The sequence below is a fragment of the Physeter macrocephalus genome, chromosome 17 (genome assembly GCF_002837175.3).
Source record: "Physeter macrocephalus isolate SW-GA chromosome 17, ASM283717v5, whole genome shotgun sequence".
Lineage (NCBI taxonomy): Eukaryota > Metazoa > Chordata > Mammalia > Artiodactyla > Physeteridae > Physeter > Physeter macrocephalus.
Window position 1 is genome coordinate 43,471,029 of NC_041230.1, and position 27,613 is coordinate 43,498,641.

The following is a 27,613-nucleotide window of genomic DNA, read 5'->3' on the forward strand; positions in this document are numbered from 1 at the left end:
GGTACGCGGGCCTCACACTGCTGTGGCCTCTCCCGTTGCGGAGCACAGGCTCCGGACGCGCAGGCTCAGCGGCCATGGCTCACGGGCCCAGCCGCTCCACGGCATGTGGGATCCTCCCAAACCGGGGCGCGAACCCGGTTCCCCTGCATTGGCAGGCGGACGCGCAACCACTGCGCCACCAGGGAAGCCCTATAATAATTTTAAATGGAATATAATCTATATAAATTGTGAATCACTGTGTTGTACACCTGAAACTAATATTGAAAATCAACTGTACCTCAATAAAAAAAAAATTTTTAATTCAAACAGTTTTCCAAAGTGGTTACACCAATTGAGAACCCACCCCACTAGCAATGCATGAGAGTTCTAGTTGCTCCACCTCTTTGCCAACAATTGCTCATGTTTTTAACTTTAGCCATTCTAGTGGATAGTAAGTGGTATCTCATGGTTTTAATTTGCATTTCCTTGATGACTAATGATATACAGAGTTTTTCCAAGTGATAAATGGCCACTAATATCATTTTTTTGTAAATCATTGTTCAAATCTTTTTATTTTTAAAAATTGAGTTTACTATTACTGAATTTTAAGACTTCTTGATTTATTCTAGACACATCATATGATGGATATATGTGTTACAAATATTTTCTCCTAGTCTGTGGTTGCCATTTCATTTTCTGATAGTGCTTTTTATTTATTTTATTTTATTTTGTTCAGTTTTATTTATTTTTGGCTGTGTTGGGTCTTTGTTGCTGCGCGCAGGCTTTCTCTAGTTGCGGCGAGCAGGGGCTACTCTTCATCACGATGCGTGGGCTTCTCACTGCAGTGGCTTCTCTTGTTGCAGAGTACAGGCTCTAGGCGCGTGCGCTTCAGTAGTTGCAGCACACAGGCTCAGCAGCTGTATCTCGCAGGCTCTAGAGCGCAGGCTCAGTAGTTGTGGCGCACGGGCTTAGTTGCTCCGCGGCATGTGGGATCTTCCCGGACCAGGGCTCAAATCCGTGTCCCCTTCATTGGCAGGTGGATTCCTAACCACTGTGCCACCAGGGAAGTCCTGATAGTGCTTTTTAAAGAGCAGAAATTTTAATTTTTATGTAATCAAATTTATCCATTTTTTCTTTTTATAGTTAGTGCTTTTATGTCTTAAGAAATCTTTGCCCACTGTGAGTTGATGAATATTCTGTATCTTCTTCTAGAATTTTTATTTTTAGCTTGTAAAAAAAAAGAGAGAGCAGGCCCAAAATGGCCCCACATCAGCAAATCAAGACAATACCTAACCTAACTGCAGTTTCAGTCTTTACCAGGAATGTAACCTTTAACCAGTCAATCTGGTTAATTACTGGTCAGCACTAGTGAGGTAATCTGCCCGAGACCCCTCTGTCCCCCAAAGGACGGTGACCTTGCCTGAAACAACACACTCTTTGCTAGAAATTTCCTTTTTCTGTCCCCTTTCACCTATAAAAGCCACTCATTTTGTATAGCTCTTCAGAGCTCCTTTCTAATTGCTAGATGGGATGCTGTCCTATTCATGAATCACTGAATAAGGCCAGTAAGATCTTTACATTTTTACTCAGTCAAATTTTGTTTAACGAACTTTTAAATTTATATCTATGATCCATTTCAAGTTATTTTTTGTGAAGCTGTGATGTAAGGCTGAAGTTAATTTTCTTCCCATATAAACACAACAGATTCCTCAACAAATTGTGCTTGAACAACTATCCTTTCCTTTTTGATTGGCATCTTTGTTGAAAATCATTTGATCATGTAGGCAGATAGGGTATAGGATCCCCGGAGGAAAAGAACCAGATACAGCCTTTTTTGACATAAAAGAAGCCATTTTAAGCCTAAGCCATTTTGTAGTCTAAGCCAGGCCACAATGCTTGCCCTTAACAGGTCTCAGCAATTTATGATCCTAAGTGAACAAAGGAATGCAGGAACAGAGGAAAAGCAGTCAAGAAACAATAGTTCAGGGACTTCCTTGGTGGCGTAGTGGTTAAGACTGCGCACTCCCAATGCAGGGGGCCTGGGTTCCATCCCTCGACAGGGAACTAGATCCCACATGCATACGGAAACTAAGAGTTTGCATGCCACAACTAAGAAGCCCGCATGCGGCAACTAAGGAGCCCATGAGCCGCAACTAAGGAGCCTACCTGCTACAACTAAGATCCGGCACAACCAAATAAATAAATATTAAAAAAAAAAAGAAACAATAGTTCAGCAATAAAACAGAGTCCTAGCTCCTTCTCAAGGGATATAAATGACAATCTGATATATATCTTTGAGCTGTTCAACAGGAACTAAGGCCCCATCCAGGTGGAGAATGGCAACTACATGCTAAGAACCCCAGACTGGCCAGAATGTAAGGAATTATAACGTTGACCTTTTCGGACCCTCATGACTTTAATCAGCTAAAGCTTGGACTCAACCTCTGCCTCAGTTCTATGCTGAATGCTCCTCTGTTCAAGCCCCTTACTGAATATGCATGTACCCTTAGCTTAAAACTTCCCCAGTTTTGCTGTTCAGGGAGACGCTGCTCTGGGAAAGATCTCCCGTGTTCTCCTCCTTACTTGCTGCATGTAACAAATCCTTCCTTCTCCCAGTCTTTGGCTTGGTTGTATCTTTTGGCTCAACACCCACCAAGAGGTGAAATTAGTTTTCAGGTAACAATCAGGCATATGTGGACCTATTTATCAACTTTCTATTCTGAACCACTGAATAGACAGTATTTTAGGCTTGGGGGCCATATATAGTCTCGGTTATACTCAATTTGGTAACTGTAGATCAAAAGCAGACCTAGGGAATATGTAAACAAATAGGTTTAGCCTTGTTTCACTAAAACTTTACTTACAAAACACACAGCCATTTTGTGAACCCCAAGTTTATAAGTTTATCTTTCTGACAATACCATACTGTCTTTTAAAAAAAATTTTTATTTTATTATTATTTTTGGCTGTGTTGGCTCTTCGTTGCTGCATGCGGGCTTTCTCTAGTTGTGGTGAGTGGGGGCTACTCTTCATTGCAGTGCGCGGGCTTCTCATTGCGGTGGCTTCTCTTGTTGCAGAGCATGGGCTCTAGGTGCGCGGGCTCAGTAGTTGTGGCACGCGGGCTTAGTTGCTCCGCAGCATTTGGGATCTTCCTGGACCAGGGCTCGAACCCGTGTCCCCTGCACTGGCAGGCGGATTCTTAACCACTGCGCCACCAGGGAAGCCCTACCATACAGTCTTGATTACTTTATAGTAAATCTTTATAATAAGTGCTGAAATACAAGTAATGCAAGTCATCCAATTTTATTCTTTTTCAGCTGTTTTAGCTATTCTAGCTCACTTGCATTTCTATATAAATGCAAAACTCAGCTTGTCAGTTTCTATTCCCTAGCCCCCCAAAAAAGCCTCCTGGGATTTTGACTGCAATTGCACTGAACTGACCTGCAGGTCTTCCAAATCTAGGAAGAATATTATCTCTTTCTGTTAAGTTGGATCTTTACTTTTGTGGACAAAGGATGTTGCCTGTCATTCCAGTAAACAGGAAATGTGGCCACCACCAAGCCAGCAGCCACTGCAGCCCCCGCCCTGCCACAGTGCCACAGTGTGCTATAAGGCGAATTCAGGATGGAGAAAAAACAGGATACTGGCCCTAAATAGTTAAGATGCGTATCAATAAAATAATTAACTTGAAATGTCTGGTGTTTTTTGTGTTTTAGCAGTGTTTACTGTTTTAGCAGTAATCTTTTGATGTTCAACTACATGATTCTTTTTCAGCAAAAATTCCTATATATCCTAGCTCCTCCCTTACCTCTTTGGAGCAGTTCCTCAGAGTTATCTGAGAGGCTGTCTCCTGGGCTATAGTCCTCAGCAAGGTCCCGAAATAAAACATAACTTGCAATTTTTAGGTTGTGCACTTTCTTTGAGCAAATTTATTCTTATGTATTTTTTAATGCAAATGTTAATACCTACTAAACACATAAAAACAAAGCAGAGGGCTTCCCTGGTGGCACAGTGGTTGAGAATCTGCCTGCCAATGCAGGGGACACGGGTTTGAGCCCTGGTCTGGGAAGATCCCACATGCCGTGGAGCAACTAGGCCCGTGAGCCACAATTACTGAGCCTGCGCACCTGGAGCCTGTGCTCCACAACAAGAGAGGCCGCGATAGTGAGAGGCCCGCGCACCGCGATGAAGAGCGGCCCCCGCTTGCCGCAACTAAAGAAAGTCCTCGCACAGAAACAAAGACCCAACACAGCCAAAAAATTAATTAATTAATTTTTTTTAAAAAAACAAAAAAACAAAGCAGAGCTTATGATTTTTTTTTGGCTACACTGAGTCTTCGTTGCAGCACATGGACTGTTTCCCCGCGGCATGTGGGATCTTAGTTCCCCGACCAGGGATCGAACCTGCGTCCCCTGCATTGGAAGGTGGACCACCAGGGAAGTCCCAAGCAGAGCTTACTCTTTGTGATACCAGCTCTCAGATTCTCCTACGTTAACTGGGTGTCAATTTAGTTCTGACACTGTGAAATAAAATTCATATTCTATGGCAAGACAAGAAAAATTTAAACATAAAAAATTTTCTCTGCCCTCTGGCCTCCTCTCTCCCCGCCTACTGTGTATCTGCTTTATGCATCAATCAAACCTCCCCCATCAGAAGAAATACCTGCTCAAGTGAAGCAAAGAGCAACATTCTCCTAAAATCAACAAGACAACTCCTTAAAAGATAACATTCCTTCTTGATCTTGTAAGGGCCATGCTTAGACCTGGACTGTGTAAACTGTCAATAATACATCATTTAATGTACAGCCCTCTGTCTAAAAAAACTTATGTAACTGTGTTTTGACTTCCAATGGGAGGAACAGTTCTGGGAGCTTTCTGAGATGCTCTTCCCAAGTTATAATCCTCAAATAAAATTTTCCACTACTTTCATATACTGACTACTGATTAATTTTCATCGTCACACTAACTACCCAGAGTTAGGGCAGATCCCACAAGTTGAAGGCTCGGTTTCACAAGACTGCCCTTACTTCAGATGCCAGTCGTGAATCTAAGGTCCCAAGGACACTTGTAATTCTTCTGACTTGGCTACAAATTTGCGGGTCCCCACGACCCCCCCCTCAAGTTTAATAACTCTCTAGACCAAATCACAGAACTTAGGAAAACATTTTACTTACATTTACCAGTTTATTATAAAAGGAGCAGTCAAATGGAAGAGATGCATAGGGCAATGTCAGGGAAGGCGCCACAGAGCTTCAGGTCCACACAGGGCATGTCACCTCCTGGCACCTTGATCTGTTCACCAACACAGAAGCTCCCCAGGTCTTCTAGTTTGAGTTTTTATAATGCTCAGTCTCCAGAGAGCCATCGCACCCCATCCTTGGAGGCTGGTGGCGGGACTGAATGTTCCAACCTTCTAACCACTCCTGATGACCGGCCCATTCTCAGGCTATCTAGGGGCCCGTCTTAAATCACTTCATTAGCATAAACTCAAGTGTAATGAAAGGGGCGTGTTATGAAGTAACAAATTCTATTACTCAGGAAATTCCAAGGGTTTTCGGAGTTCTGTGCCAGGAACTGAAAACAAAGATCAAATATATATTTTATTATACCACTCTTTTAAAAAATGAGGAGGTGAAAAAAAAATTAATTACATGGGACTGAGTGAACTGATGAAGATGACTATAATTTTTGTGACTTTCTGTTTGAATAAAAAAAAAACAGGGGGCTTCCCTCGTGGCGCAGTGGTTGCGCGTCCGCCTGCCGATGCAGGGGAACCGGGTTCGCGCCCCGGTCTGGGAGGATCCCGCATGCCGCGGAGCGGCTGGGCCCGTGGGCCATGGCCGCTGAGCCTGCGCGCCCAGAGCCTGTGCTCCGCAACGGGAGAGGCTAAAAAAAAAAAAAAAAAAAAAAAATCCCACAAGGACTCAAGAGGCAAAAAATATACAAATCAATTTTCACTGCAAAGTAAAGGAGCTGTTACAGTGGAGGATTATTGGACTGAATGTCAATATTATGACATAGTATGAGTGTGTTTCGTGTTTCGTAATTGCAATCATTGTTGCTTTTGTTGTGGTCATCCAGTTACAATGCCTGGTGTCAGTTTATTTACCTCTTGTAAAAATAAAATACTGTGTGTGTGTGGAAAAAAATGGGAAGGGAAACCTGGTTTCTTGTAAATACGCCGCTAATTCACCAGTGTGGAAGTGCAGCAGTGGTGTGTATGAGGTGGACCGCTGAGTCTCCTCTACAACTGCCTTTAAAAAAATATCAAAACTAGGCCGGGTCACTTCAAGCACAAGGGCCAGAAGAATGTGAGCAGTTTCCCATGGGGTTTGCCTTTACAGTGTCGTTGCAGCCACACCTCAGAAGAGTCGGTGCGGGCAAAGATTCAGGGAGAGTTCTCCATTCTCCCTTTCTTAAGAGAAATCTTCCCTCTTAATTTGTACTTAAGTCCATGGGTGAGTCACAGGACCCTGTTTTATCTTTGCTCAAAATCTGTCTTGACAGATTCTAGCTTAACAGTGTTAGACAAACGGCAATTTTCTGGAACATTCTTTTTTTTTTGGCCCGGTGTAGAAGTGCGGAGTCCTAACCACTGGACCGCCAAAGAATCTCCTGGAACATTCTTTAAAATATGAACTCGATAGCAGTTTCCATTCTAGTTCTTATTACACTTTGCCATTATTTTGGTCTTCTTGTAGATGTTAAAAGCTGAGTTTTCACCGTATATCCAAATTCCATAATTTGGTGTAATAAACAGCTCTTTTATAGAAGTAGCCATCTGATAATAGCAGGACTCACATATACAAAGATACAAATTATCCATCAAGATTTATCATGGGATTATTAAAAATCCTCAACCACGGGAATTCCCTGGTGGTTAGAACTCTGCACTTTCACAGCTGTGGGCCCAGGTTCAATCCCTGGTAGGGGAACAAAGATCCTGTAAGCCGCGTGGCGCAGCAAAAACAAAAAACCAACCAAAAAAACCCTTCAACCCAAAGCATATGCATCCAACATTCTTAACCATGGTAACATAGTTTACAACCATGCTAAACCTCAGTAACATAAGTCTTTAAGAACCAGGCACAACACAAAACGATCTTTAAAGAGATACTTGGGAATTACTATGCTCACAAAAACAGTCTTGGGGAATAAAAACCAAGTTGTACAATTCCTCAGTACTACTTATTTAAACCCTACTTTGTTTGAAAATATTTAAGACAGAATTTTTTCAATAAATGGGTTGAGATTCCTACACTCTTCTGAATATATTACTGCTAAATATCAGTTGGTCACTGAAAGTCAGATGGGACATCATTAAATGAGGATGAAAATGACTAGTCAGGGAAAGAACTATGTTATACCCAAGAACTTTGGCAAAGTGCATGAATAAAATTATTTTCTAATGGGATGGATCTTATTAATATTCATTTCCTCAACTTGCAAATTCAACAACATCATTGCTTTGTCACTTTAATTAGCTCTCTGCTCAACAGTGGACCTACTGATAGATACCCCAATAAAGATGAGATGCTAATATAAAAACATGTAATTTCCTTCAGTTTATTTTATAGGATTTTGTGGTAAAATGGAAAAAAATAATTTAAAAAACAGTTATAGCTGTGCTTGGAGATATTAACTAAATGGACTATTCTCACATACTGATCAAATGATCACTGTGGTAGTTTAAAAGTTCACAAATTACAATTTTTCCTTCTTTGAATCAGGTCACCAAATTCCCCAAATCATAATCTTATCTTGTTTAGTGGCTTTGTTTCAGACAAACAAAATAAAATAGGTCAGTTATTCATGTTGTGAAGGGACTTGCCGTACAGAACAAAACCAAAAAACTTAAAACTTAGCACAAATTTCCTTTAAATCACTAACTCCATCAATACATTTAAAATGTGATTCTCTTCTTCAAAGAATGATTTGCCACTATTTTTACATTTCTGTATAAAATAACCATGCATAACATCAAGATAACTGTTAATGTGTTTTAACCAGATTCTTAATATTCTTAATTCACATACTGCAGATGGCGGCAAAGAAGAAAGTCTCCTGCTAGCTCCTTTTTGTACAGCAAGAACTAGGATCATGCCTGGGCTTTCTATCACTTCCTTATGCTAAGGAACTTGCTTTGGAACACATAAACTCATATTTGCATTTTGCTTTGGAATTTCATATGGTTTTACTTAGCAACAGATTAACTTTATTAATTATGTTTTTCTTGAGCAAATAAAATGTGCTCCCATTCTGAAAACAGGTTGAGCAATGGCTCACAAACAATTAGCCTAGGATAGAAACAATTTCTGTGGAAAAAAGTCACTAATTCATACAGGAACAATTATAAGCGGGTGAGTTAACTCTAAATTCCTAAATCACACACACACACACAAATACCCTTTTGCTTTTACTATAAGAAAGTGAAACAGTCCTATAGGAGAAAAGCAAGATGATGGAAACGGGCAACAATATTGAATATTTTTATCACATTATAAACCTTGGTTTTAAATACCAGAAGTTCTTTTACTAGAAAGTTTAAAGTTTTTTTACTAGGAGAAATGGACTTCTCTCCACAAAACGTATGCTTTTGTTTGAGGCTAACTCAAGCACGTTTATTTAACCAATTTTTGTATGGAGCACCCTGTTAGGCAGGTTATATGGAAAATAACCTAAAGTCTGGAGCCAAGGTATAAAAATAGAGCTAAAACTAACAGTCTAACTGTATGTAGGTTGTTTACATTATGTAGGCAGATAAGAACAACCCTAATAATATGTCTTTAATTAACTTAATCGCAATCCCATAAAGAAAATGTATTCAGATTGTCACTGTTCAGAACAGTGAAGTACTTTATTTAGCAGGAGGAAGATTCACCCTCCACACTTGAATCAGCAGGGTGAGTCTATACTTTTCCTACTGACCAATTTCTCCCTCAATCCCCCATAAAATTGGCATAGTTAGCAAAACTAGAGGGAACCCAGGGTCTCTGATTTAATAGCTTTGTAAATCTTTATCTCAAACATCACAAACCTTTCTATAACTACATAATATTTGAGTTGTGAGTTTCATTTTATTTTTAGGGATCTTTATTCACTGGATAGTTATCCATTTTATTTTATACTAAGTTAGATGAAGTAAAGCAGTAAGAATCTCATTTGAGAGAAATTTTAATCATAGAGAGTTTTAGGTACTAAAATAGGCAGGAAGCTCTATCAGGGTCTAAGAAGCAATGGAGTATAGGCTACGCTAAGAGTATGTGACTGGGTGACGGTGAACACAATTTGCAGACACTGCTAGATCAAAGCCCAGGAGAACATTTAAAAATGTTAGACACACACTAAAGAAAGGAGTAAAACAATGAAACTGTGGGTAATTAAGAATTCAAAATATTTGCATTTTTATTTACAGATGGTCCTCAACTTTCATAATCTGATTTTCATACATTATATACTTACATACCTAGGAGAATTTTAAATGTTGATTTTAAATACTGTGTTTACCAGGTGGCAAATTTTTAAGCTACTGAGTGGAGGTACTACTTGCCCAGCAATATTTCACCTTTGGCATTATCACCTCTTAAGGCGTATCACTGTGAAATTATTAGAATATTTTATTGGGCTTAGAGGGAAAAAATGGGAAGAAAAATGCAAGTGCTAAATACTAGCAGAAAGAAGCATTTCAAATTTAATTTACTGCTTTCTGGCCTAAAGCCAGTCTTCCATGAATTCAATTATAAAGGATGAATAATAAAATGAAAGTGTGCATAAATGTTTGAACTATATTATTGAAGACTGTACCTAAAAGGTTATGAGTAAGTTAGGATTTTATAATATTTGTTAACTCGCCAAGCACCTGCTTTATAACATGTAAGTTTAACTTTAACCTATATGACTTTTATCCTTGTATCCATGGATACACATTCATAAATCTGAGTACTTGAGAACCTCAAGACATTTTTAGTGGATGTGAAGAATCTGCTTTCTTTCTTGGGCCAGAGGGGTGGGGGTGGGGGGAACACTTGTTTTTCCCCCCAAAGTTAGTTACTTTGGCCCTACGTTGGAACTGGAGTAGTTAGAAGAAAAGGGATATCCCAAGAGAGGGGCAGATAAAATACAGGTGACTCTTGAACAACTAGGGGGAGTTAAGGGTGCAGACCCTCCTCACAGTCAATAATCCGAGGATAACTTTAGAGTTTGCCCTCTGTATCTGTGGTTCCACATCTGCGAATTCAACCAACCTCTGATCACGTAGTACTGTAGTATTTATTTACTGAAAAAAAATCTACCTATGAGTGTACCTGTGTAGTTCAAATCCGTACGTTCAAAGGTCAACTGTAAAATGAAAATTTAACTTACTTCTATTATCCATTCTGTCACTGACAGTGCATCTTCCTTTCACTTTTTAAATGAGGAGTCAGACCACACTTCCTGATTTCCTGCTTTATGTGATCTTTATCATTAAGAGTCATCTTCTCTATCCCATGTTTTGGCTTTCTGCTGTTTTCGATGTTTAAAAAAACAACTCTCTTCCTCCTTAACCTTTTATCTTCTTTAACCCTCCATCCTCTCTTAGTTTTGGACAATGACACAAGATTATGTGTCAACTTCACTGGGCCAACAGGTGCCCAGATATTTGGTCAAACATTATTGCCATCCAGGATTTAGTCTGATCTCCTTAGCTTCAGTGTTTCTAATGACCTGACAGTTTTTGTGGAAGCCTGGTCAGGTATTTTGTACAATGTCCTTCAACTTCAGTTAGTGTGATGTTTTTCTCATAGGATATAGGTTTTGGGGAAGAACTGCCATTGTCAACACATCATATCAAGGGCATACATGCTGATGATGCCAACTTTGATCACCCGGCCAAGGAAGTATTTGCCAGGCTTCTCCACTGTAAAATCACTCCCTTCTACCTTTCCACATTCTACTCTTTGGAAGCAATTCACTGAGTTCAGCCCATACTCAAGAGGGGAATGGGGAGTTAAGCTCTACCTCTTGGAAGAGGAAGTATCTACATAAATTATTGTTAATTCTTTTCCTACCATGGCATCATCATTCCCCCAGTAAGCAATGCCCACATACCCAATGGAACTTTGGGTTTACTTTTGATTCCTTTTTCTCCTGCAAGTCCCCTACCTTAGTCCTTTAGCAAGCTCTCCTTAGTCATCTTTTTTCAGTATTAGATTTAGTCAATCTCCTTTCTTTCTGTCATCGCTTTAATCCAAATCCTCATTTTCTAGATGACAATCTCTGAGCAGGTCTCTCTTTTTTTGTGTGTGTGGCCTCCATGCCTTGTTCTGTTCCAATCTGCCTTTCATATATCATACCATACTGTATGAGACAGAAATTTCTGGAGAGACAGAAAGAGTATCCCTGATTTGTACCTACAATGTAGAAAGTACATAATAAATAACTGTTGGGGAAGTAGAAGATACAACAAAATTTTTCTCTACCGTAGTTTAGTCTCCATGCTAGGAAAATAAAAACAGCTTGCAGAAAATTAAAGAAACAATAGAAATATTTAAATGTTAATTATTTTAAACAACACATATTGCTGAGGTGTGGATGAAAAGTATTTATAATACATGAAGAGTGTAAACGTCAGAGGAGAAAATGTTTAAGGTGCTGCAAAACTACAACTAACTGAGAAGCTGAGAAAAGGAAAATGTCCTTGCCCAGGAAAATAATCTAAGGAAATCTTTCAGACTCCTCAATGGTCTCTTCAAATCTGGTGTTTTGAATTTTTTATAGGAGAAAGTCTTGACTAAAATGACATAGCCTATTCCACAGGGATCCAATCTTGTCTCTTGACCTATGAGCTGGAGATAATGTGGTATAGCTTTTCCAACTATTTAACATATGAAATAAAAAATGGTAACAGTGGCCAAAAAGTGTGTGTGTGGGGGTTACAAAGGGGACACATTTTTTATTTTTATTTTTATTATTTTTTTTAATTTAATTTTATTTTTTTGCGTTACGCGGGCCTCTCACTGTTGTGGCCTCTCCCATTGCGGAGCACAGGCTCCGGACGCGCAGGCTCAGCGGCCACGGCTCACGGGCCCAGCCGCTCCGCAGCATGTGGGATCTTCCCAGACTGGGGCACGAACCTGTGTCCCCTGCATCGGCAGGCGGATTCTCAACCACTGTGCCACCAGGGAAACCCGGGACACATTTTTGTTGAGAAAATAAAGTGTAAGTTACCCAAATGTCATTTACTTTTTCTTGCTTATAGAATGATGACAACATCTCTGACTAGAAAAGGTTTAAAATTATATTTAAAATAGGGAAATATGATTGCATAGAGGTTGAAAACTTTAAATCAGCAAAACACCAAAACTTTACTATGAAGTTCTCAAAGTTATTGCTAAGGACTAACAGCTGGGATCTACAATTTGGGTTATGGAACATAAGCACTGGCCTCTTGGACTTGCCTTTCATTAAAAGAGACAGAGAGAGTGCATGCTAGCGAGCGTGTGCGTGTGCTATGTGCCTCCTCTGTTCTGTGTTTTGGTGGAAGGAGCACAGTAAATTCAATTACCTGTGCTATGAACATCTCCTTCAGCTCTAGCCTGGCTCACGGTGATTTCAGTGACGTTTACAATGCCAACTCTTTAGAATGTGAAATGAGCAAACTGACAAGTATCTCTTTATTCTAATGAAAAAAGTGAATTCAAAACATTTGTTTCCTAGGACACAGAACTGTTTTTGATTTGGGTGACTCAAAAATAAAACTCCCCAAAATATTCTTAAGTGGTTCAGGGACTTGGACAATGATAAACAATAAAATATTTGCAAACAATGCTGGCACAGATGGAGGTGTAGGGATAAGAGCTACTTTGGCCACCTTGCCAGCCACCAGGTGGAGGCTGTGAAGGAAGCCTGCCCAGAAGTGAACTCAGCTAAGAGGATGAGTATTTAGCTAAGCCCTAAACCAGTGTTATACCTTATCTTTACAGAAGTAAATTATCTTTTTAGCTTAAGCTAGTTTGGATAGGACTTCCTGTTATTACAAAAGAATCATAACTCCTGACATAGTGAGGAACATACACTTTATACTTAAATCTCACTCTGATAAAACAAAGGTGAAAGAAACAGAATAATTTTACCACTCTGTAATCTAGCCCATGTTTATTTAAAGTTGTAATGACAATACAGTAAAGGTCCTCTTTCTTTCAAAGAAATTCAGTAGGATTATGTATTCTGTATGTTAAACGCAATGAAGTTACCCAATCAAATTTAAGGAGATATGGGGAAAAGGAACACAGTAATTTTAAGACATTAATTTTTCTATTCTCTAGCAAATGGGCGGGGCTGTTAACTTCCACAGCACATTAACAGCAACTTCTCTCTTACATCTTCCAAAAGTAAAAAGACACACTTTCATATCCTATATCTATCTAATCTCAATAGGATCTGTCAGCCTTCTAAATCACAATTTTCAAGAAGGCCTAGAAGAGTTACTAAATTTTAACCTGCGTATTTGAAGTCTCATTTGTTTTTTAATGGGCAGATGGCAAACTACTAAATTTACAGCTCAGTATTATATAAATTCTATTAACACATCCCTGGCCGCAGCTATAGTGTACTGAAATCCTGGAGGGGGATTTCAGTGATCGTCTTACAGCAAAACAAATGAAATGGGAGTTTTGTGCAACTATTAAAAATAAAATGCCTGCCTCTCTGGAAGGCCCATGGATAACATGTAATTAGCCTTGGAAAGAAGTCACCATGCTTGTTTTCTCAGAAAAAGAATAAAATAGAGTTTTGCTGCTGTTGGTTTGTAGTAATTGCTGCTACAACTACTACAAGAATGCAAGAGCCAAGAGAGAAAGCAAAAAATATTAAACAAAAAGACAAGTGTGGAAGAGAACTTGCTTATGTTTTCATAACAATGTTCTAGATCACTGATGTAAAAATGTCGTAAATCTTATAGCCTGGTAAAATTAACACACTCAATTTTGCAATTCAAAGCATTATGAATTATTCAATGCTTGGAATAACTCCAGTTTGACTTTAAAGTGACTTTCTCAGCTGACAATGAACCAAGACATAATTCATCATGCAAAATGCAAGCATCAGTGTTGACCTTAACTACTGTGTGAGCATGTTACCAGGCACACAGTTATCAAATCACGTAAGGGGCAAAAGTTTCATTCCTTACAGCACAACTACATTTATTAACTTATTTCTTTTGCCTGTGTCAACTATAAGATACAATATGAGTGGAGACAAAAGTACCAGCTGTTAAGCATCCCTTCACCATAACACAAATTTGATTCCCCTTCTGCCATGTCTCTGACACACGGCTCTTAAGCATTTGTTTTGAGACTTCCCTGGAGGTCCAGTGGTTAAGACTCCAAGCTTCGAATGCAGGAGGCTCAGGTTCGATCCCTGGTCGGGGAACTAAGATCCCACATGCCGTGCGGTGCAGCCAAAATAATAAATAAAGAAATAATAAAATAAAATATCAAAATAATTTAAAAAATAACACATTTGTTTTGCTGTTCAAGAAAAGACATGTCTAATTTAAGACCACTAACCTCAAGACCCAAGAATCACAGCCACAGCCTACTGCAAATTACCAAAATATTTGACCTTCCTATAATACTTAAATACCTTAATTCCTAGCTTGTGTAGTCCAGAATGACATTATAAAACCACATTCTTTTTTTAATTTTGGGCCGCGCCACACAACTTATGGGATCTCAGTTTCCCGACTAAGAATTGAACCCAGGCCACAGCAGTGAAAGTGCCAAATCCTAACCACTAGACCAGACCACCAGGGAACTCCCATAAACCACATTCTTAAAGAGGAGTGGCAAGCAAAGCCACTTGTTAAGTGTCAAGAAAAACTGTCATTTCCTTAGCTACAGAGCATGTAAATATAATAGAAAATAAGAAAAATTTGTTTTTAGTAGAAGGAAATAAAATTATTACATCACATTCTTTTACATCTCACCTGTAGATTTAGCCAGAGAATGTCAAATTACAACTGCTTTGCTGCATATATATAAAGTAGCTTAGAAAAATGGCTCACTAAAAAAATTGAATCCTAAAATAAATACAGATCACTGGATTAAACTATTTTCAAAATAAGGTTGTTGTAAAAGTTTTAACCTTACATTTCCACTAAGCATGTCACAATTCATGAGTATAAGGTGGGTGATCTTTTGTCATCCAGGCACTATAACCGCCATCAATCAGTGTTGTGGTAACCTTTTTTTTTTTTTTATATCAGGCCTGAATTTTCCACACTGGTAACACTCAACTTCCTACAGCCACAAACATATCTGACTAACTTAAAACCCTAAAGATAACAAAAACATTTTGTTTCATCTGTGTTGTGTGTGTGTGTGTGTGTGTGTGTGTGTGTGTGTTTAAACTGAAATGAATGTTACCCTTGACTTTAATGACTCTTAGGTCCCCCCTTATAAAATGTGACTTCCAGCTATTTAATTTTTATAGTTCCACATACATTTTCTATTTGCAAAATGCTTAATCAATAGTAACTTAAATCTGGTATACATAAAAAAGCTTTAAAAAATATGTACGCAGTAATCCATTTCTGGTAATGGTGGGTTAAATTTTTTGGAATAACTCTCAAACTATAAACAACTAAAACAGTTGTAAGGGACTTCCCTGGTGGTGCAGTGGTTAAGAATCTGCCTGCCAATGCAGGGCACACGGGTTCAAGCCCTGGTCCAGGAAGATCCCACATGTCGCGGAGGAACTAAGCCCATGTGCCACAACTACTGAGCCTGCGTGCCACAACTACTGAAGCCTGCGCACCTGGAGTCCGTGCTCCACAACGACAGAAGCCCACACACCGCAAAGAAGAGTAGCCCCCACTCACCTCAACTAGAGAAGGCCCATGCATAGCAGCAAACACCAAACGCAGTCAAGAAATAAAAATAAAAATCTTTAAAAAAATGTTGGAAGATAAAAAATCTTCTAGAAAGCAATGAAGAGCTAACAATACTGTAGGTATTACTAAACTGCAGCCAAAGTTAATGGGGTGCCCAGAAACACAGGAGAGCTCAAAAGCTCACTTTTCCCTTGAAGGTACTTGCTAAACGGATCAAAACGGATCCTCCTTTTTTAAGGGCCATGTGGGCAGAACCCAAGCCCAAGTCCTGCCCATCTTCCCATCTTCTTTTTTTTTTTTTTTTTTTTTTTTTTTGCCCACGCTGCACAGCTTGCGGGATCTTAGTCTCCCGACCAGATATATTGAACCCGGGCCCCCAGTTGTGGAAGTGAGGAGTCCTAGCCATTGGACCGCCAGGGAATTCCCTCAAAAGGCTACGCTCTTAACTCAAGGACAAACTGCCAGTAAACTAGCCCTTCCACAGATTTATACTGTCTAGGCATTTCAGAAAACCTCAAGACTATGCAACCGATTTAAGGTGGTTCTGGACTGGTAGTGGTCCAAATTGCCTGACAGAAACAAATAACAATCCTTTCTGAAAAACAGCATTTTCATCTAAGTCATGAATTATTCCTACAAATAATTTTCCAAAAGACAATGAGCAACATACAGTAAAAATAACTAAACATACTATGAAAACAAGATACCATGAATGAGAATCAGCAGAAAGACAAACAGATCTTAAAAGCCTTCAGTTATTGAAATTATCAGACAGAGATGATAGAATAATCATATTTGCTATACTTAACCTTTAGAACAACAGGAAAAAATCATTTATCATTTCTTATATTAATTACTTTTGAAAAATATTTTATGAATAATTTAGGGCAGAATAAAATGAAAGTGAAAAATTCTATTAGAAATCTTAACACATATATATATATATATATATTTTTTTTTTTTTTTTTTTTTTTTTGCTGTACGCGGGCCTCTCACTGTTGTGGCCTGGACGCGCAGGCTCAGTGGCCATGGTTCACGGGCCTAGCCACTCCACGGCATGTGGGATCTTCCGAGACTGGGGCACAAACCCGTATCCCCTGCATCGGCAGGTGGACTCTCAACCACTGCGCCACCAGGGAAGCCCTTAACATATATTTTAACACAGTAAACCCAATATTTATTCTATATTTTCCTGAGTTTGAAGGTATACATACCCAGATGCCTATCAACTGTTAATCACAAACCTGGAACATACCCACCTTGTAATACTGATTCCAGAATCCAAAAACATCTCTACTAGATTCTAATTTATCATTATGTCTGGTTCTTCTTGCACTTGCATCATCAAAATGCAATAGTTTTGAAAATTTTGATACCTCATAATCTTTGTTGAAAACAGAACTGACTGCTTCACCTCTGCAAAACATTTTCATTTATATATTAATAAAAACCAATCAGAATAATAAATCCAAAGAATATTTTCATTTTTACAATACCTATATCCTTCTATTCACCTTTATATACACACTTGACTTCAGCATTTGTCCACTTGTCTGGTAAATCTGAGTGCAAAAACGTCATAAAAGATGTACAAACACTGTCACACATCCTTCTTGCAAAAGAAGGTGTTCTAGATACGTGTCACAAAATACTGCATGATAAAGACCTTCTTGCTGAATAACTGAGAATACTATATTTCATTTTTATCCTAAGAAATAGTTTGTTCACTCAATTGAACTTTGAGTTTCAGAAAGTTTACCTAGGATATTGTCATCTAAAGACTCAGTCTGAAATGTTGCTTCTATACTATTAGAGTATAGACCACTGCTGTCCCACAGAAATACAATGTACGCAACATATGCAATTTTATATTTCCTAGTAGCCACATTAAAAAAAAAAAAGGAGGGCTTCCCTGGTGGCACAATGGTTGAGAGTCTGCCTGCCAATGCAGGGGATACGGGTTCGTGCCCCAGCCCGGAAAGATCCCACATGCCGCGGACGGGCTGCGCGTCCGGAGCCTGTGCTCCGCAACGGGAGAGGCCACAACAGTAAGAGGCCCGTGTACCGCAAAAAAGCAAACAAACAAAAAAAACACACAAAAAAGGAAATAGGTGAAATTAATTTTAATATGCTTTACTTAATCCAATATGTCCAAAATGTTATTTCAACACGTAAGCAATGTAAAAATTTAGAAAGTTTAAATTTCTTTTCTCTTTCCAAGTCTTTGAAATCCCATGTGTATTTTATAGCACATCTCAAATGAACTTTTTAAATGCTCATTAACCACATATAGCTGGTGGCTACCATACCAAAATACATGTGTTTACAGTGCTATTTGTCTCTTTACGTTTATCTTCTAACTCATAAAATTGTGAAGTATATTCTTCTGTCAGTGTTCTTCTCTTTGGGACTTCCCTGGAGGTCCAGTGGGTAAAACTCCACGCTCCCAATTCAGGGGGCCTGGATTGGATCCCTGGTCGGGAAGCTAGATCCCACATGCATGCCGCAACTAAGAGTGCACATGCTGCAACTAAGAAGCCCGCATGCTGCAACTAAGAAGCCTGCATGCTGCAACAAAGATCCCATGTGCTGCAACTAAGACCTGGTGCAGCCTAAATAAATAAATAAATTTTTTTTTTTTAAAAATGTTCCTCTCTTTGTCATTATGAGCAGAAAATGAAAAATTCTGAATTTTCAACTGTGTTCTGTGAAAGCTTAACATTAACTACAAAAATGGTATCTTAAGAGTTACAAAAGGGCTCAACGCATCCATATAATTGTAAAATAGAAAGTAAATATTCCCTTTGTTCTCTGAAAGACTTCTAAAAAAGAATAGGTGTCACGAGATATCCATATTCACAAATATTATTTTTCAAAAAAGAAACTGAAAAACTAAAATTGGGTCCAATAGAACCCTTTTAGTACAACAGAGTTAAAGAAATGAAATAAACTTGACAAAATCTTTAGGGAACAGGAAAATATAAAAAGTGATCTAGCAGATTGGAAATGGAAGACCCTAACAATATTGTAAAAGAAAGTTGGAATACTACCTGATTTTAAGACTTACAGTAGAGCAATAGTAATTAAGAGTGTGCTATTAGCAAAAGCACAAATTTACAGATAAAAGGAATGAATATTAAAACATGTAGATTGCAGGGACATCCCTGATGGCACAGTGGTTAAGACTCAGTGCTCCCAATGCAGGGAGCCCGGGTTCGATTCCTGATCAGGGAACTAGATCCCACATGCATGTCGCAACTAAGAGTTCTCATGCCACAACTAAGGGGCCCGTGTGCTGCAAGTAAGGAGCTGCAAGCTGCAACTAAGGGGCCCACTTGCCGCAACTAAGGAGCCCACCTGCCACAACTAAGGAGCTCACATGCCACAACTAAGGAGCCCACCTGCTGCAACTAAGGAGCCTGCGAGCCGCAACACAACCAAATAAATAAATACAACCAAATAAATAAATAATAAATAAAAAGTACAATATAAATAGAAAAAAAACTTGTAGATTGCAAACCAAAAAAAAAAGAAAGCAAATTTTACTACATGTAAATTATACATTAATTTTTTTAAAAAAGGAAAAAATGATGAACTATGGTAAATTTAACTTTTTTTTTTAAGTAGAAGAGTTAAGCAGCTGGGTATAACTATAGAGGAAATTAGTATACTGAAAGGTAAGTCAAAAGAAATTACCCAGAATGTAGCATGAAGATGAAAAGTTAATAAATATGAAGACTCTGCCTCAGCAGCCATTAAGGAACAAAGCCACGGCTCTGTACTACCCCATGGTCATGGGCCTCAACAAGGGCCACAAAGTGACCAAGAACATGAGCAAGCTGAGGCACAGCCACTGCCACAGATGCCTCGCCAAGCACACCAAGTCCCTAAGGGACATGATCTGAGAAGTATGAGGCTTTGCCTCATACAAGCAGAGCATTTGGGACATGCTCAAGTTCTGCAAGGACACACAGGCCCTCAAGTTCATCAAGAAAAGAGTGGGGACACACATCCATGCCAAGAGGCAACAGGACCCGAGTGATGTCCTGGCTGCCAAGAGGAAAGCCGCTGCCAAGGACTGAGCCCCCTCCCCTCTCTGTGCATAATAAAAACTTTAGAGTAAAAAATAAATAAACATGAAAAAATAGCAAGAAATCTAACTTAACTGAAGTTCAAGAAGAGAAACAGTGGGGTGGAGGCAGATAACGGCTGAGAATTTTCCATAAAGAATGAAAGACACCAAATCAAAAGAAACTCAATAATGCTCAAGTCGAGAAATAAAAGGAAATTCACACCAAGACAAATCATAGTGATCAAGAGAACACAGAAAATCTGAAAAGAAGCCATAGGAACTAACTAACTGCTTAACAGTGACAGTGAAAGCCAAAAGACAGTGGAAAGAAAATGTGCTGAAAGAAAAAAATATTCCAACCTAAAATTCTACACTGTTATTGATTTTTTAAGGCCACAAATCCCTCCCATTTCTTAATGCACATCCCTTTGAATGTGACATTGTCCCTCTACCCATAAAGAGATGGAATCTAATTTCTCCACCCTTTGGAATATGGGTTTGGCCATCTGACTTGCTCTGGTCAATGAGACACTAGCAAATATGACAATAGAAGCTTGAAAAGTACTTGTGCATTGGAGCTTGACATTGCTTTTTTTTTTTTTTTTTTTTAAATAAATTTATTTATTTATTTTTGGCTGCATTGGGTCTTCGTTACTACACGTGGGCTTTCTCTAGTTGCGGCGAGCGGGGGACGCTCTTCGTTGCGATGCGTGGGCTTCTTATTGCGGTGGCTTCTGTTGCGGAGCACGGGCTCTAGGCACACGGGCTTCAGTAGTTGTGGCATTTGGGCTCAGTAGTTGTGGTGCACGGGCTCAGTTGCTCCACAGCATGTGGGATCTTCCCGGCCCAGGGCTCGAACCCATGTCCCTTGCGTTGGCAGGCAGATTCTTAACCACTGCGCCACCAAGGAAGTCCCTATATTGCTTTTTGAACCCAGTTATCACATGAAGGCATTTAGCCTAGCCAGCTGAGAGATATGTTGCCCAGTTCCCTTCTCACCTTACCAAACCACCAGACATATAAGTGAGGTCATCTGGACTGTCCAGCTCCCAGCTGACGTGACAACTGACTACAAGTAGATGAATGAAACACCAGGTAGATCAGAGACAAGCCATCCCCTTGAGCCCTGATCAAACTGCTGACCCACAGATTCATGAGGAAATAGTTGTTGTTTTTGAGTCATTAAGTTTGGGATGGCTTGTCAGTCAGAAATAGATAACTGATACCTAGACCCAGCAAAAAATATATTTTAAGAGTAAGGTAGAATAAAGACATTTCCAGACAAACAAAACCTGACAGCTGGCCAGCAGGAGACCCTCACTAAAAGATATTCTAAAAAATGTATTGTAGGCAGAAGGAAAGTGGTCCTAGATGGAAGCTTAGAGAAGCAAGAAGGTATGAGGAGCAAAGAAAGTACTAACTAATGGGTATATCTACAAAAATATTGCCTTTGTAACACAACAGTATCTTAAAATATTTTTTAAATTCAATGCCAGCAACCAATTCCAGGCATTATAATTTAATTTACCTGAGACCTCTGGGTACTGATATTTTAAAAATCGCTCTAGGTACAACTAGAGTTTAGAATCACTGACTTAAATACGCCTGTATATTTAATGTTGGCATTAGTGACCCCTTCCTCCTGCTTTTATTTGGCTTGCCTTTTTTGAAGTTACTGACTTGTGATTCTACATTAAAATAAGCTTTAAAAAATGTATCGTCTCTGTAATACAAAGTGGCTTACTTTCAGAGATACTAAAGGCCTAAAAAACAATTACTATATAATTTCTAATTATTTCCCATCAACAGGATACTACTATAAATTCACAGGGTGTTTCAGTTGCAAACACCCAAGAAAATTGCAGGTAAGGATAAAGCTAAACTGGTTTTCTGGTTAATGTTCTTCTACAGTACATTCAGCAAATTCGTAACTAACACAAAAGACCAGGCTGCAGGCCACCTGTTAACTAACAGTAACAGATCAGGATACTGTGCTACTCAAAACACTATGTTAACTATTGATTTTCCTAAATTGCTCTGTTGACCAGATATGGATGATGGTGCTTATTATCTAATTCAAATTACAAATCTCAGAATTAAAATAAATCCCCAAACAAATCCTTTAATGATTAAAGATTTCCAAAATAATGAATTTTGGCTGCAATATCCAAATAAGTAAAAAGGGGTGGAATCAATATAAGGAAAAAGAGGGACTTCCCTGGTAGTCCAGTGGGTAAGACTCTAACCACACTCCCAATGCAGGGGGCCCAAGTTCCATCCCTGGTTAGGGAACTAGATCCTGCATGCATGCTGCAACTAAGAAGCCCTCATGCAGCAACTAAAAAGTCCGCATGTCGCAACGAAAAATAAACATCTGGGCTTCCCTGGTGGCTCAGTGATTGAGAGTCTGCCTGCCGATGCAGGGGACACGGGTTCGTGCCCCGGTCCGGGAAGATCCCACGTGCCGCGGAGCGGCTGGGCCCATAAGCCATAGCCGCTGAGCCTGAGCGTCCAGAGCCTATGGCTCCGCAACAGGAGAGGCCACAACAGTGAGAGGCCCGCGTATTGCAAAAAAAAAAAAAGAATCCACCTGCCAATTCAGGGGACACGGGTTCGAGCCCTGGTCCGGGAATCCCACATGCCGCGGAGCAACTAAGCCCGTGCGCCACAGCTACTGAGCCTGCACTCTAGAGCCCGCGAGCCACAACTACTGAAGCCTTCGTGCCACAACTACTGAAGCCCGCGTGCCTAGAGCCCATGCTCCGCAACAAGAGAAGCCACCGCAATGAGAAGCCCTCGCACCGCAACGAAGAGTAGTCCCCGCTCGCCTCAAATAGAGAAAGCCCACGCGCAGCAGCAAAGACCCACTGCTTCCAAAAATAAAAAGAAATAAAAAATTTTTTTAAAATATATTAAAAAAAAAAACAACAAAAAAAACACATCCCACATGCTGCAAGGAAGATCCCATGTGCCGCAACTAAGACCCGGCACAGCCTAAATATATAAATAAATAAATAATTTTTTAAAAACCTATTAAAAAATTTATATAAGGAACAAGAAAACAATGCACCTAACAGTTAATATAAGTGAGTAGAATATATGAACCATGCCTTATTGATTTTAAGATGAACCATTATTTTATGCACCACGGGGGGGAAAACTGCCAATTAATTATGTCATAAAATTTAAGATACATTCTGATTTCCAAAATGTTAATGTGGGGCTTCCCTGGTGGCGCAGTGGTTAAGAATCCGCCTGCCAATGCAGGGGACACAGGTTCGAGCCCTGGTCTGGGAAGATCCCACATGCCGCGGAACAACTAAGCCCGTGCGCCACAACAACTGAGCCTGCGCTCTAGAGCCCATGAGCCACAATTACTGAAGCCCGCGCACGTAGAGCCCGTGCTCTGCAACAAGAGAAGCCACTGCAATAAGAAGCCCATGCATGGCAACGAAAAGTAGCCCCCGCTCACCACAACTAGAGAAAGCCCACACGCAGCAACGAAGACCCAATGCAACCAAAAATAAATAAAATTTTTAAAAATGTTAAGGCGAAAAATAAAAAGTGTTTCAGAAGCAATAAAATATGATAAATGACAAAGCATTATAACCAGGTTTTTTCTTTTATAGCTCTACTAAAACTTTTCTATTAAAACTCTCAGCCAGGGACTTCCCTGGTGGTGCAGTGGTTGAGAATCCGCCTGCCAATGCAGGGGACACAGGTTCGATTCCTGGTCTGGGAAGATACCACGTGCCGCGGAGCAACTAAGCCCATGCGCCACAACTACTGAGCCTGCATTCTAGAGCCTGCGAGCCACAACTACTGAGCCCATGTGCCACAACTACTGAAGCCCGCGTGCTTAGAGCCCATGCTCTGCAACAAGAGAAGCCACCACAAAGAGAATCTTGCGCACCAGAAAGAAGACCCAACACAGCCTAAAATAAATAAATTTATTTTTAAAAAAACCTCTCAGCCAAACCAACCACACCACCCAATTTAACATCAAAATACAGCCTCAAAGAAATAACACACGCTATGCAGTAGGCAAAGGTATCAATGAGAAAATGTTGCATCTATGAAGAAATGGCAATATTCAAATTCATTACCATTCCTAAAGCAGCATCACAAAAATGCACGCACCGAAGAGCAAGCACAAGAGTAAGCACAAGTACCTGCGGGGTACTGTCTTTCTGTCTCAAACTCCAAGCTAGTTTAATTAAAGTCCACAGTGTCAGGTATACAGATTCTGATTAACAGAAGTCCATACCAGATGCAACTAGAGATTATCACACTAAGTGAAGTCAGAAAGAGAAAGACAAATACCATATGATTTCACTTATATGTGGAATCTAAAATAAGACACAAATGAACCTATCTATGAAACAGAAGTAGAATCACGGACATAGAGAACAGATTGGTGTTTGCCAAGAGGGAGGGTGTTGTGGGAGGGATGGATTGGGAGGTTGGGGTGAGCAGATGTAAGCTATTGTATATATAATGGATAAACAACAAGGTCCTACTGTATAGCACAGAGAACTATATTCAATATCCTATGATAAACCATAATGGAACAGAATATTAAAAAAGAATGTTGAGAATTCCCTGGAGGTCCAGTGGTTAGGACTCCGGGCTCTCCCTGCCAAGGGCCCAGGTTCAATCCCTGGTCGGGGAACTAAGATCCCACAAGCTGCATGGTGTGGTCAAAAAAAAAAAAAAAGAATGTGTGTGTGTTTGTGTGTGTGTATATATAACTGAATCACTTTACTGTACAGTAGTAATTAACACAGCATTGTAAATCAACTATACTTCAATTAAAAAAATTTTTTTTAAATTTTAAAGTCCATATCAACTATAAAAACTAACAAATTTGGTGAATTCCTATAAAAATGAAGGATATGTAATGAGATACAGCAAGACATTTTTCTTACTGAAGGTGACGGTATTCAGATGGATTGTAAACCATTTAAAAAGAGTTGCACAAAATAAATAAATAAATAAAAATAAAAAGTTGCACATACATTATATATTATAGTCTAAAACAAATTTGTTCTGTAAAGGGACATAGAGTAATTATTTTAGGCTTTGTGGGCTATAAACAATCTCTACAGTCTTGTGTATCTTCTTTTAACCTTTCAAAAACTGTAAAAACAACTCTTACCTCCAGAGACATACAAAAAACAGGTTGTGGTCTGGATTTGGCCCATGGGCTGCAGTTTGCCAATTTCTAGTCTAAGATACAAATAGGCATAAAGGAGTGCTTGATAAAACAAGGTTGTGAAGAAATTAGAGAATTGATCTATTCTAGATTTCAATTTAATAGCTATTTAGTAATGCTTTAACAAGAACTGCTAAGCCAAAACACAATGAAGCTTACTGAAGATAAAGTTTATTTTTTATTCTTTTCACTTTAAAATATAACTGACAACGTTCTGTTTACTCATGATCCTGAGTGAGTACCTGAAGAAATATTTTATTTTTATTTCTTAGAGGAAATCATGTACCAATTCTGATTTAGAAAAACAGACGTCAAGATGTTATTAAGGGCAAACTTCTAATGACTCCTATCATACTTTATACATGGGACCCCACCCTCCACAGACCTGGGCTTCAATATAAATACACCAAAAATAACTTTTAAAGGATCATCCTATTCACTTTTGCTAATAGCAAAGCGTATCCAGGCTCTGATAACCATGAAGAAGAAGTAAGTCTCTAGGACTAGCGAAAAGCCAAGCCAAGGCAAGAGTTTTTTTTATTTGTGCTGCCTAGTACGTACCTGTTTATAGAAGAGAAAATAAATTTACTGCTGAGTTTTATATAAATGGCGCTTTCAGTAGTTATTAAGAGAAATTTAAAAACTGAATGCCAATTCAGGAGGGTCTCAAATTAACCAGACATATACCCTTAGCTGTTCCCATGCAGAGTAAAACTTTTCCAAATTTAAAAACCAGATTCAAGGACTTCGCTGGTGGCGCAGTGGTTAAGAATCCACCTGCCAGTGCAGGGGTCACGGGTTTGAGCCCTAGTCCGGGAAGATCCCACACGCCATGGAGCAACTAAGCCCGTGCACCACAACTACTGAGCCCGAGTGCCACAACTACTGAAGCCCGCGCGCCTAGAGCCTGTGCTCTGCAACAAGAGAAGCCACCGTGATGAGAAGCCCGGGAACCGCAACGAAGAATAGCCCGCGTGCAGCAACAAAGACCCCAGGCAGCCAAAAATAAAAATAAACGAATAAATAAAAATTAAAAAATAAAATAAAATAAAAACCAGGTTCATACAAGTTCTAAGTATATCTATTCTGATACTGTTTGAATCACAAAGGAAATCATCAACAAAAAGTAGACTCTAGAAATGTTTTCTAATGAAAGAACTCTACAGAGTTAATATTGGTCATGACTGTGGATCCAGAAATGCAAAAGAAACATAGCTAGAAGACTGTAATCTATAACAGAAATATAAAAATGAAAATCATAAAACACAAAGGGGCGATCGATAGTTGCTTGAAGTATTCTGACTTCACATTGAAACATTCTTACTGCAATGACTTAGACTTGCTCCCCATTCTCTGTTAAAATTGAAAAAATGAGTAAGACACAACTTTGTGGATTTTTGTAGGTTTTTTCATTTGTTTGCTTTTATTTTTTTTAACTAATCAGACCTAAGTAGCAATGAATTTGATCTCTTTTTTAAGAAACTGTTTAGTATATGAGTATGTTGATTACTCATGATTGATGAATGAGACTGAGACAAGAATGAAACGGACCAAAACTGATCTAATTAGAGTAAGTCAAAGCTTTCTGTAGAACTTGGCCAATTAATGCCACATTCTAAAGCCACGGACTTGTATGAATCCTGTCTGTGGTGCAGCACAGTCTATTTTATCCCTTAGTTTTGTAGGATTTCTTGCTCTACAAAGTTCAATTTCAGAGTAAATACTGTTAAGTGTGTTTTATGAGGATAAAATGTAGATAGTTTGCAAGAAATCAAGAGATAATGTCTAATAAAAAAAGAGAACAATGTAAGTATTCTACTTAAAAATTAGATAAATACAAAAATAAAGAACTAAGAGTTGAAAGTAGGGAAAGCTAAAATAGGATATTACAGTTGTCCATTATAAACTTGGTTGTGCTCTGACTTTAATTTTTATGTATTAAAACTATATATGCACTACTGAATAAAAAAAGGAGGGGAAGAAACAAAATCCATATGCCTGCCAGGACATATGGAATCTATGCGAATATGGGAGCATTGTCTGAAGATGTACTCCTAATTCTACTCTGCTGTGACTTCAGTACACAAAGAAAGTTATCCGGTCTAGTGATGTTGGTTTTGCTTTGTTTTAATTCCCCCAAAATACCGTTTGCATAGGTTATCTTGAATCAACCAGCTAAAACAAGATTTAAGAAGAGACCTTTGAAACAATGTTTTTCCAAGATAACATGGTCTAAGAAGGCATTTCAGTAATCTTTAACTAGCTGAAAAAAGGTAGATGTGTCCTGGAAGTTCTGCATTTATTAAGAGCCAGTTCTTGGGGCTTCCCTGGTGGCGCAGTGGTTGCGCGTCCGCCTGCCGATGCAGGGGAACCGGGTTCGCGCCCCGGTCTGGGAGGATCCCACATGCCGCGGAGCGGCTGGGCCCGTGAGCCATGGCCGCTGAGCCTGCGCGTCCGGAGCCTGTGCTTCGCAACGG

The 27,613-nt window shown here is 39.3% G+C and overlaps 2 protein-coding genes across 3 annotated transcripts in view; one reads left to right on the forward strand and one right to left on the reverse strand.

The window, feature by feature from the left end:
- Positions 1 to 27,613, reverse strand: part of GLG1 (golgi glycoprotein 1) — a 161,119-nt gene that overhangs the window by 106,287 nt on the left and 27,219 nt on the right. The window lies entirely within an intron of this gene.
- On the forward strand, positions 19,566 to 19,931 carry LOC102991802 (60S ribosomal protein L36-like). The gene is given in 1 exon segment (XM_055079218.1): positions 19,566 to 19,931. A coding segment is annotated over 1 exon segment (351 nt). The 5' UTR covers positions 19,566 to 19,580.